This window comes from Argiope bruennichi, chromosome X1 (genome assembly GCF_947563725.1).
Source record: "Argiope bruennichi chromosome X1, qqArgBrue1.1, whole genome shotgun sequence".
NCBI classification, from domain to species: domain Eukaryota; kingdom Metazoa; phylum Arthropoda; class Arachnida; order Araneae; family Araneidae; genus Argiope; species Argiope bruennichi.
The window spans coordinates 125,527,661-125,540,600 of record NC_079162.1 but is presented as its reverse complement, the minus strand read 5'-3'; the positions used below and the strand labels follow the sequence as shown (position 1 = coordinate 125,540,600).

The 12,940-nt window shown below is 29.0% G+C and overlaps 1 protein-coding gene across 3 annotated transcripts in view; it reads right to left on the bottom strand.

Moving 5' to 3' along the window:
• Positions 1–520: 520 nt before the first annotated feature.
• LOC129958269 (protein toll-like) overlaps positions 521–12,940 on the bottom strand; it is a 60,361-nt gene continuing 47,941 nt past the window's right edge. For all 3 annotated transcript variants that reach the window (XM_056070598.1, XM_056070599.1, XM_056070600.1), the window contains exon 3: positions 521–8,891. In XM_056070598.1, coding sequence (XP_055926573.1) covers positions 5,698–8,856 — 3,159 coding nt within the window. In that variant the 5' untranslated portion in view covers positions 8,857–8,891 and the 3' untranslated portion in view covers positions 521–5,697. The remainder of the gene's footprint in view (positions 8,892–12,940) is intronic.

Sequence of the window (12,940 nt, the reverse complement as noted above, 5' to 3'; positions counted from 1 at the left end):
TGAAATTACAATAGTTAGAATGTACTTTTTAAAAGAGTTTGCTATTATGTTTTGATTATAGCTAAGATATTTTTTTTTTTCATTTAGCCAGTCTTAAATGTATATATTTAACTAATGATAGCTTCTGGAACAAAACAAACAGTAGCTTACAGTGCCAATTTATCTCGACTTCCATAATTTGAAATTACAATAGTTAGAATGTACTTTTTAAAAGAGTCTGCTGTTATGTATTGACTGTAGCTAAGATATTTCATCACCAAGTGAATGCACTCCATTATATAGCATTCATAAATTTCTTTGTGCAGACTGGAATATTTATAATAAATAATTTCAATGAATACCAAATAATTAAACTTAGATTTTGTAGCGTTTATTAAAGTATGAAGCAAATATACACGATGGTACAAGAATCTCTGTATAATTTCATACAAATAATACAAGATCATAAATGCTTATTTACAAACAAAAATAGGAGTGATAATATAAACTTTGTATACAGGAAAACAATCATGTCAATGTATCGCCCTGATAGGTAAATGCATCGTAAAAAATAGAATTCGAGAAATAATGGCCATACATACAATATTTACATAAAACAAATTATTTACAGAAAAAATTGAAATTATTGCATTGCACACATAATTGATCCTATCAGAAATAGAGAATCTACATTTCAAGTTCCATTTTTACTTTAAATTCACAAAAACAAAACACTTATAGAACAGTTTCAAACAGAACGGAAACACAAAAAGATATACAGTGCCACAAAAGTAGTTTGAATAAATAGAATTCAAAGAATAATAAAAAAGTAACGAAATTTTCATCATGAGGGAAAAGATTTCAATATTTCAATTACACAAAGTTATGCTCTGCATTTTATTTACTTATTCATCATGAAGCCTATGGGTTATTCCAATATATTTTTCTTCGTGACAAATAAATATACAAGATTATGACAATGAAAAGAATACGAGTGTTGCAAACTATTTCTACGATAAAATGCTCTAAAGAAGTTTATTAATATTCTAGAGTATTTCATTATTATTTACTTCCAATCAATGTTGAATGGATATTAACCCCTTCACATACAATGACGAGTTTGACTCGCGCTCGAATTAATCAATTTTTAATTTTAACCTGCAATTAAGTGAAAGTATTAAGTAATTAAAAATGTAGAAGTGACTTAAAAATGATTCCATATCCCAAATCTTCATATATTGTTATAGGAATAAAAATAAAAATAAATGTTCTCTTATAGGATGTGCTATCTAATTCGGAAGTTGAATAAATTCGTTGGTCAAGGGGTTGATTCCCCTGCATTTGGTTCTGCTTATATATGGATGGGTAGTTTAATTAGTTCATAAATACTGAACTGGTACATTTTAAAACGAATTAGAAAAAAGATTAGCAACTGAAGTTATGATTTTTGTACATATATCTTCTATTTATTTATTTATTTTAAAAATGGAATCCATTAATGCATTACCTGCAAAGATTATTGACTGCAAAAGATCCGTCAATGAAAATCATTATTTTTCAATGATTCAATGTCAATAATTTTGTTACTTTCCTTCATAAAACATAATTTAAGGTATTTCTATAATAATTCTGACTGTTCTTAATATAAAATAAAGTGCAACGAACTGTAACATCAAATATGCAAGTTAGAAAGGCAAGCAAAAAAAAAAAAAAAAAAGATAATTTGATGGGAAGAATTAGTAGCAAAAATAAAAATAGCTAAATAAGTTACATTTTGCAAATGGATAAGTTGGAAAAATGTATGCAAAGCAAGAAGAAAGAAAAATCTTTGGTAGATTATAACACTGTTTTGTACGGTGGAAAGCTTTATAAATAATATTTCACAAAGGAATAAGTTGGATAAGCTACATTACATAAAGAATCTTTGGCAAATAATTACATGTTAAAGAAATATGCATTGCTTTTTGAGATTTTCCATGGGGCTCTTTATCTAAGCATTTACTTATTTTGCAAAAAATATATAATAAATATTAAATGAATATTCTAAAGTCTGAATATATTTTGAAATCTGGATAAACATACTGAAATACATGCGACATTATCTTGTACATTATATCACTTTTATAAAGAATCTCAATTTGTTAAACAAAATATATTTTATTTACAAACTATTTACACAGCAAAAAGTGTTAGAAAACTTTGAAATGGTGATTTTGTGCGTATAAAATAGCATTGGCAAATGTATATAATACATTAATCATAAACATATATAACGTTGTTAGTTTAGATAAGTTCAGGTTTCCGAAAGACAAATTTTGTTATCCTTTTAGCAATTGATAATTGTTTTGTTTAGATATGCAACTTATCTTTCGTTAAATAAGTTACTATTTTTTAAAAATTTAGATAAGATTTCTTTTAGATTTCGCCAAATCCGGAAATTGCATAACTTCTCATATATATATATATATATATATACACACAATACAAAAGCCAGTAAAGAAGAAATAATGAAAAGAATATTACGGAGTATTTACTCATCATGAATGTACATATAACATACACAGAAATATATAAAAATTATGAACAAATATAAAATCTCAAGAAATAAAAGAAGACAAAAATTATTGTTTTCATTGCTCATGCACATATACTAATAAAAAAAGGACTCAAATAATTAAATCAGTTAAATAAACTGGTTTGATATTGCTTCACATTTCAGCAGGCTACTGAAAGTAGAAACGAGAAAATGATTAACTGAAAGACGAGATTCGATGTAATTTTGGATAAAATTTAAATGACAATCGCTTTTAATGAGCTGTATATACATACATAATACAGACCGAATAAAGAAGTAATAATGGAAAAAATATCTCGGAGTATTTACTCATCATGATGGGAAATATACCGATGATATTCAAAAACTGTTTTCTTGGCCCAACGAATCAACGTTAAGATCACTCACTATCCTTCCAAAAACACCGACGCAAGAAAATGAACTATCCTAAATTAAGACATGTATATACAAATTTATGAACAAATATGAAATCTCTAGAAAAAGAAGAAAATGAAGACAAAAAATTGCTCTCATTGCTCATGCACATGGAATAATAAAAAAAAGGATTGTGACTCAAATAATTAAATCAAATAAACTGGTTTGATATTGCTTTACATTTCTGGAGGTTCCTGCAAGTAAAAGTGAGAAAATGGCTAAAATGAAAGTCGAAGTCCGATATAATTTCGGATAAAATTTAAATGAAATTCGCTTTTAATAAGCTTTATCTATACACACAATACATTAGCGAGTAACAAAGTAATAATGGAAAGAATATTTCGAAGAATATTTCATCATGAAGGGGTATATCCCGATGATATTTAAAAATCTGTTTTCTCGGCTCAACGAATCAACATTAAAGCCACTCACTATCCCTCCAAAAACACCGACGCAAGAAATTAAACTATCCTAAATAAAGACCAAAAAAGAAAAAAACATACACAGACATATATACAAATTTATGAACAAATATGAAATCTTGAGAAAAAGAATAAAGTGAAGACGGAAAAAAAAAATGCTTTCATTGTTCACGTACATGGATTAATAAAAAAAGGATTGTGATTCAAATAATTAAATCAGTTAAATAAACTGGTTTGATACTGCTTCACATTTCTGCAGGTTATTGAAAGTGAATAAAATGAAAGTCGAAATCCGCTATAATTTCGAATAAAATTCAAACTAATACCGCTTCTAATAAGTTGTTCTTTAAAAATATTAATTTGTTTCGACACAATAATTAATTTTTTTTCTTGATACAGTAAAATTTTAAAAAAGAAAAGTTCCTTTCTTCAGCAATCAAAATTGATCAACTTATGAAGCTTTGAATTTCATTACATTAGACACGTTTCCGAGTTATGCTCAGTCCTTTCGAGGACGATGTTCGCTGATTAGACGATTTTCCATAAAGAAACTGTTCAAATTATTTAAAATCGTGATATTTAAAGCTTCATAACTTGGTCAGTTTTATTTAGAGAAGAACGATATTTTTTAAAATAAAATATCAGTGAGCCAAGATTATTTTAATAAATATTGAGTATAGAATCGGAGGATTGAATAAAAATTTAGATTCTGCGGGTTTTTTTTTTTTTCAATATTTCATTTATTGACTGAAATGGCATCGAATATAATTCATTATATCATTTAAGGCATTTTTTCCAATTGGAAATATAAATCTATTTCTAACGATTTAGGAATTAGCTGTTCGGTCACAATTACACCTTAAGTATATTTCACACACAAAAAAAAATTAATAATAAACTCAATCTAAATAAAATTATTGATTTTCTTACATTAGATAATTGCTAAAAAATCGAAATGATGTATCAATAGCAGATTATTTCATCGAAAGCATGCAACAACTTATCAAGGTACAAGCGATAACATTTCAGGATACTAAGTTTCCAATTTAGAAGCGTAATCAGGCATTTTGTAATAAAACAAAATTACCGGAAACATAATATTTCATACGCACAACAACCATCTAAATTTTTATATACATTACGCATATTATAGAAAACTGGCAAAAATATGCTGGATTATTTTTAGGTACACTTCTGTCACGAAAGCATTATGCGCATGAAATTACGGGAAGCGTGATATTTCATACGCATAACAACCGTCTAAATTTTTAAATACATTACGCATATTATACAAAACTGGTAAAAACACACTGGATTTTTTTAGGTAGACTTCTGTCACGAAAGCATCAAATATATAATATCAAATATAGAGACAAGTTGAACACATTCGGCATAATATGCTACAAATACAACAAAATTAAACCAGAGAAAAAAGTTTAAAAAAAGTTGTTACATATGATTTAAACCTTCCTCATGGACAGAAATAAAATATTTTCACCAAACGTATTTTAAAAAATAACTGAAAATACTTTGAGTACAGTTCAGAACAATGCTTGTAAATGACTATCAAAATCTTACTCAAAAAATGTCATTGAAAGCAAAAAATACATATTTATACAGAAAAATCATAATTAACAATTTATAAAAATAAGCTAATCTAATATTTGTCTAAACTTCTATATGTTCATGGTTATGTCACAACTAAATGAACAAACATCATTGCTTACAGATTCTTAATGTAAATTCTTTACACTGATTTAAAAGAAGTACATTTTTTTTATTATTATTTAACTCATTTTCTGCTCAGTCTGTCTGTTCGGAACAAATTGTGCAATCAATTATCTACTAAGTTCCGGATGAGACAGAGCCTTGAACTGGATGACAATGCAATATTAATACGCTTTCCTCACAAATTTTGCAATCGATTGAAAACTTTCATTACTGACAGATGGCGCCACAATCGTTAGATTATCGAGCTAAGTTTAAAATCGAATGCAAAATTTGAAGTTCCACAAGAGTAAATGAGCAAAAAAAGAAAAAAAAATATATATATTATTTAAAAAATAAATAATAAATATGGTATAAAAAATCTTAAAATGAATAATATACCATATTGAATTTTAAGAATACAAAATCTCACATTTCTGTATGGGTAAGGAGTATTTATTTTATACTTTTTAGTTCATTTTGAAACATGATATATTATTTTTTTTATTTAAATAATTATTTTTTACTTTTTATTTATCTGTATAGTAAAAAAATCCAACCTTCTATTTTCAGTTATGTTCAGCAGTGTAAAATACAATGTCAATATTTATTTGAATAATCTTTTTTTACTAAGTTCATTGTGGAGCTGGTGTGATTTTGAACTAATTCAAGACCCTTCCCAGATTTTCGGCCATTTGCTGATAAAATAGCAATTTGATTATCTACAGATTTTACCTTTTCCGACGCTGGTCTGTCTCTCAGAGCTAAGACGTCATTCGGAACAAGTTGCTGTTTTTTATGTGGCATAGCATATCTCAATTTCTCCCAAAACCACTTTTCTTCCCATATTAAATACGTTTTGGTGGATAGCAGATACTGAAGATCCTTATCTAACGTATCTTTTGGTGGAAGTTCTCCTTTCACGATGATAATAAGTCTATCGATTTTATCTTCAAGCATTTGATAATAAGCAGTGCGAAATTCCACTTGGAACCACATGCTATTCAAAAAATCTTTAGATATTATTAATATTGTTCTTTTACTATTATGAACCGAATTAAGAATATTCCAGCTAATTAGATTTCCTGCTATCCAATTCCTCTCATGAATGCACAAATGGAAACGGGGCTCTTTGTCTTCTAATTCATCAATTAATGTAAGGGCAACATCACGATCAGAACTGCTGTAAGAAACAAAAGCATCAAATATTTTATCTTCGTCCATATCTTCTTCGCTGAAAAAACATGTGAATACATGGTGCATGTGTATGTATACATAAGCAATTACAGTCTGCTTGTTACGATAATATAATACAGATACTACAAACAGCAACAAAGCGAGAACAACACATATAACTGTCACAGATATCAAGTGAAGTTTGTAAGGCCAATCGTCAAGAGGACATAAAATGTCATCAGGAGTCGTTAAAATAGGAGTAAGTGTCAAAGTACCATTCCATTTCAGACGATTGGTGCACATTATTTTTTGCACATCTTTGACATTTTTATAATGTTCAGCCAACCACTTTTTAAAACTCTTCGTCGAGCAATTACAATGAAATGGATTGTCACGCAAAGTTATCTCAAACTTTGGATTGTTTGAAATAAAGTTTATTAAGGCAAGTGGTAAATGTTTGATGTGGTTTCCTCTAAGTGAAATATTCTTGAGACTAATAGGTATTTTCCAATGATCCAGATCTGTTATTTGATTGTTATCCAAAAACAAATCGGTCAGATTTTCCCACATTTCATCATTAAAGCTACTCATATTCGTAAGCGTATTCTCTTCAAAATAGAAAACTGTAGTGTTATAAGGAGCAGTAGGAGGAAGAACGCTCATTTTATGATAAGAGCAGTTCATAATGTTTGATTCATCTTTAGCTCTAAAGTAGCAATGACAAGGATGAGCGCAATTTTCTTGTAATTCACAAGTGAAGTGATCAGCTGTCAAAGACATAACTGCTTTTCCAGCTAAATTCCGAGGTTCGTTGCAAGTTAAGTTGTCAACCAAGTCCAGACGTGTAGATCTTTTCGGTAATTTACGGCTTAGCTTAACATAATCATAAAAATTATAAAGCTGGCAATTGCAAACAAATGGATTAGAAGTGAGAATTATTCTTGTTTCAGCATAGTTATCGTAATCTTTAGAAGAAAGATTATAATTAATTGCTTTATCGTAATTAGCAACACGATAGGCATTTACAGTTTTAATGTTATTATGAGCGAAGTTCAGAACGGCATTGTGTTTTCTAGCCAAATATAATACAGGAAGTACTAAATAACTTATTTTATTATGCTCCAAATTCAGCCATTCTAACTTTAAATGCCGAGTAAATTGAAAAGTTGGCATTTCAGTAAGATCATTATAAGATAAGTCTATGTGTTTGATAAATTCATTAGTGTCCAACTGAAAGTAGGTTAAATTATTAACGCTCAAATCCAAAAATTCCAGGAGTGGCAAGTCACGAAATATTGTTTGACTAGCATTTCGTATCTGGTTGCCACCTAGCACTAAAGTTTTGATTCTTCTGGTTTTCTGGAAAAGTCCATCTGGTATGACAGAAAGGTTGTTTTTGAAAATGGAAAGCTTTTCTAAAATCATTTGATCAGGAAATAAATTGGGTGGAAGCTCATCTAGACGATTGAAATTAAGATTGATTTCTTTCAACATTGAGTTGTTCATGAAAATATTTTTTGGAAGACTGGTTAAACTGTTTCGTTCCAGATCGATTACAGAAATATTTGGACTATAAGCGAAGAAATTCTCATGAATTTCAGTTAAGTTGCAGTTTGGGATACTAACTTTTTCAAGTTGTGTTAATCCAAAAAATAGATCTTCAGCCAACGGTTCCATAAATCTGTTTAAACTGAGGTCGATGACTTTTAAATTTGGGGTACTTTGAAATAAATCTTTGGATAAAGTCATTAACCAGTTGGCACGAAGCCGAATATGAATCAAATTTGTGAGTCCATTGAAAATGTCATCTGGTAATTGCATTAGATTATTATCACCCAAGTCCAAAGCTATAAGATTAGATAAATTTTTGAAAATTCCACTCGGTAAAACTCGCAATTTGTTTTTATACAAATATAATTTTTCAAGTAAGCTGAGGTTCTGGAACACATTTTCCGGTAGACTTTCCAGTGCATTATTAGTTATTTCCAAGGTTAATAAATTCGTTGTATTGCGAAAAATAGATTCGGGAAGACTTTTTAACCGATTATCCGAGAGAGATAAAAATTTCAATCGTGAAAAATTACTGAAAAGAGATTCTGGAAGAGTGTCGATGTTGTTCCCACTTAAAGATAAGCTTTTCAGAGAGCTGGATATATTACCAAAGAGGTTGGCGGTAAACAATTTGTCATCTCTCTTATCTTTAATAATAATTTGTTCTACAGGGTATTTCTCACGGTATGGTATGATTTCACTGAAAGATGTATTTGGAAGTGAACATGACTGAAACTGAAAGGTCTGTATTTGACCAAGTTCAACTTGCTGAAGAATGGATTGGTAATGAGGTTCATGCTCCCCACACTGAAAAGTAATAGATTGATCTGCGACATAAGTAACAGCATACAATGGTTCAAATGGAATAGAGTCGATACACGTGTAAGTCCATCCACTTAAAGTTTCTTCCGAAAGATCGCAGAAGCAAGAAACATTCTTTGATGTCTCCTTGATGGAACAGCTTTCTGTGTTTAAATAAGATGAAGAAAGCACCAACAGAAGTAGAACACAGATATTTCTCCAGTAATCCATGTTCCTTAGCACCAAGTAGCAGCATCCTTTGTTATCTAAAAAAATTACAAAGGTTAGATCTTATATCTAAGCAATACTAATAGGTAAAAATAAATAAATGAATAATAAGTTTAGTAAAGAAAGGAAGACTTGAGAATAATAACTTAAAATTAGAAGTTTTATCAGAAGAACAGTTTCACGATCATACTTTTAATATAGCATTCGCACCAAAAAGTTTAAATAGCACATTCTAGAAATTCATTTCTTTAGCTCAGATTTATATATTAAATAAAGGGTAAAAAACCAGTTACGCTTTTATTTTATTCTATTGTATCAGAGGTGAGTAATGAACGGGATTTAGTATATACTGGTTTCTATAAATGAAAGGGAAAAATCACAAAAACAGTGGTAATACAGATACGCTAAATTACTAAATTATAACGCTCCTGAATGTTATATAATGATTTTATGAAGTTAGGACATAAGTGTGCAGTACATAACATGATGTAAAGTCAGGAGAAAAATTATCAGACTAATGTTTTCTTTTGATTTAGACATTTATGAATTTGAAAAATTAGATGTATCAGTTTGATGCAGAAAAATTCACTTTATTATGATTCAATACGGAATTAACGCATAATAAGTTTTCAGAATTCTTATGAAGTATACAAAGTAGTAAGGGATGTCAAGTACTATATTGTTCTGTAATCTGTATTATATATAAAGCCTAAGAATTCGATAAAAATCATGCAATAACCCCCCCCCCCACACACACACACAAATAGAGAAAACGGATCGAATTCATATTGCAAACAAATTTTAAGCAAACAAGTCATTTGCACATAATTATAAATTAATTCAAATTAATTAATTGCGCATAATTCATAATTGATTAGTTAAAATATAATTCAGTGCATTGTAAACATTCATAGTGCGATAACAATCGAACAACTCAGTCGTAGCTTGTAAAACGGAACAAAAAGAAATCAATGAAAATATATAATTCAATGACCTTTGAAAATAAACGTATTAAGGGACAGAGGAAAATAAAGTAAAAGAAAAGGGTCAACGGGTAAAGGGAACATAATTTGTATTGATGTATCCTAATGAAACGAAATCCACAATTTTATTGACGTCATCAAAGATATACTTGATAATTCTGCGTAATATATTCAAGGAAAATTACTACTGCAACTGACTTTTCCTTATAAAAGCACGAAATATCTCTTTTTATTATTCCTAGAGGATGCTTACACTTCAGTAACCTTTTACAGAACGTTTCATATTCTTTCTTTGCAAAAAAAAAAAAAAAAAAAATCTTGAGAACTAGTAATAATATAGAAAATATTCTTATATTATTACTAATATCTTTTTTTAAATAACTCATTTTTAAAGTTAGAGGAAGATGCTTATTTCTGTTATTTACAGAACTAAGTAAGTTACCGAGAGTTACAGAGTTTTGGCGAATTACAGAACAACGGCTTTATGGAAACGTAAGTTTAGTTTTAATTTCAGAGAATGCAAAAATGTTTGAAACGGAAATTATTTTTTGCGGTCTTTAGCCCCCCCCCCCCCCCCGAATATCTCCTAGGTCTTAAAAAAATAAAATCTTGTTTACTGTAGAAACTCTTTCAAAGAAAACTGTCATGTAAACAGTTTAAAGAAAGAAAAAAAAATTGAAAATTTTTAATAGCAATGTACAATTTTTATTACCTGCTTACACTCTCGCAAAAACTTTTTAATAATTCGAAAATTTTAAAAAAAATTAATTAACTTTAATACCTCCTTACTTACTCATACTGTTCGCTTAGATAGTTTAGTTAAGCCTGATTAAGGTGCCGTTAAAGGTTATTTTCCTAAATAACTTCAGAACATGAACAACGTCAAAAGATATAACAAAGGAAAAGAATCAAGGGTCAATGAGTACAGAATATGCAATATTCAATTAAATCATTCAATCACCTGCTTTAAATGCCATTTACAATTCCAATGACGTCATCAAAGATGTACTTGATAATCCCATATATATTTTTTGACAAGAAAATTACTACAAGATCTCATACAGGCAACTATTAAGTAGATAACCGCAAAAGGGGAAAATGATAACGAAGACAAAAACATAAATGATGAAACTGAGGAAAATGCGCAGTGATAGATGTTCTCCGAAGGTACACATTCAAAGGAAATATACGATTTCTGATCATGAGATCAAAGTGAAATCGATAATATCAAAATTTTACTATTAAAATGAAATCAATGATGAGAAAATACCGGTAAGTTCATTCAGATAGCTGCGTGATCTGTACGCAAGCGTACATAAAAGGAACTACGTAACACTAATGCCACTGATAATGGATTTCTCATGAAAGCGATGAAAGTCCATTGTCCAGGCTTACCAGACCCCAACGAAAAATGGTGGATAAATGATCTTGACAAGGTTCCGATTCGCATCTCAATGTCAATATTTGATTCATAAAAAAAAGAAAAAAATCACTTTATTTTGGAGTTTGAAACAGAATTTTGACTGGTAATGGCGAAATGACACTATGAAAGATACCTCTTTTAATCTCATTATGTCAGTCAGCTTAAAACGGTAAAAAAAAAAAAAAAAAAAAAAAAAAAAAACCATCATTTTCGGTTAAATATACAATTGTTTCCGATTTTATTTTTATTTGTTGTGTTTACTGAAACTATTGTCTTTATAGTTCTACCTTACATATATTAAAAACAAAGTCTGTTTTAGAATCTACGGAGTTTGGACTTTATTTTCAGATCATAAAAAAACTTCACATTTTTCAGGACAAAGCATCTTTACAACCTAGTCGGATATTTTAACTGATGATTTAGAAATAACTTTAAAACCGAAAGCAACAAACGCATTTTTAATAACAAATTTGCATCAATAGAACATACAAGAAACATCCACCTTGGTGTTTTAGTTTTGAAATACTCTTCCGAAAGAAACACAGATGATTAAAGAGAAAAAAAAGTTTCATTTATCAAGAAGAAAACAATAATCTTGTATATCTTTTTTTGTATTTTTTGGTGGGAAAAAAAAACTGTTATTGTTATTATTTTAACATTCTACAAAAAGAATTTGCTTAGTTGGCAAGAAATAGTCTTTATTTCATATGGAATCCTACGGATACTACGTTTGCCAAAAAAATAATGTAGCCGCAAAAATTAGGTAGAAAGATTTAAGAGTCATGACAAAGTATCTTCTTAGAAAATAAATCGCTAGAAAATTTTAAAAGTAGATATTAAGTGCAGATGCTAGATTCTAAAATATTATGGTACGACATTATAAAAAATTACGACATTATAAATAATCAAAAGAGAAGAAATCTATAGGTCATTATCACTAAGAGAACTAAAAGTAAACAAAGAGACTTTAAAAGAAGACAGTAACTGCAGATGCTAGATTCCAAAACATTATGGTACATGCTGTTAACAAAAAATTAAATTATGACATTTTAAATAATCAAAAGAGAAGAAATTTATAGGTCATTATCACTAAGAGAATTAAAAGTAAACAAAGAGACTTTAAAAGAAGACAGTAACTGCAGATGCTAGATTCCAAAACATTATGGTACATGCTGTTAACAAAAAATTAAATTATGACATTTTAAATAATCAAAAGAGAAGAAATCTATAGGTCATCATCACTAAGCGAACTAAAACTAAACTAAGAAACTTTAAAAGAAAACAATAACTGCAGATGCTAGATTCCAAAACATTATGGCACGTGCTGTTAACAAAAAAGCATGAGAATATAAATAATCAAAAGAGAAAAAATTCTATAGGTCATTATCGCTAAGCGAACAAACCTAAACTAAGAAACTTAAAAAAAAAAAAAAAGTCAATAAAACAATTCTTCAGAGGCCAATCTACTTCGAGATCTTACTTTACTATTGTCAGCATCATGAGGAAAGCGTCGTCGATGTGTTGGGTGTCTCAAAATAAGAATGTCTTTGTTCTAAAATAACTAATCAGCGATTAGTTACCTAAAGTTGGTATCTGAAGAATAAGATGTTTAAAGTTTTCTTTGAAAAGAATCGAAATATATTTGCCCTCAAGCAACCAGTATCATCTTTTTTTAAAAAAT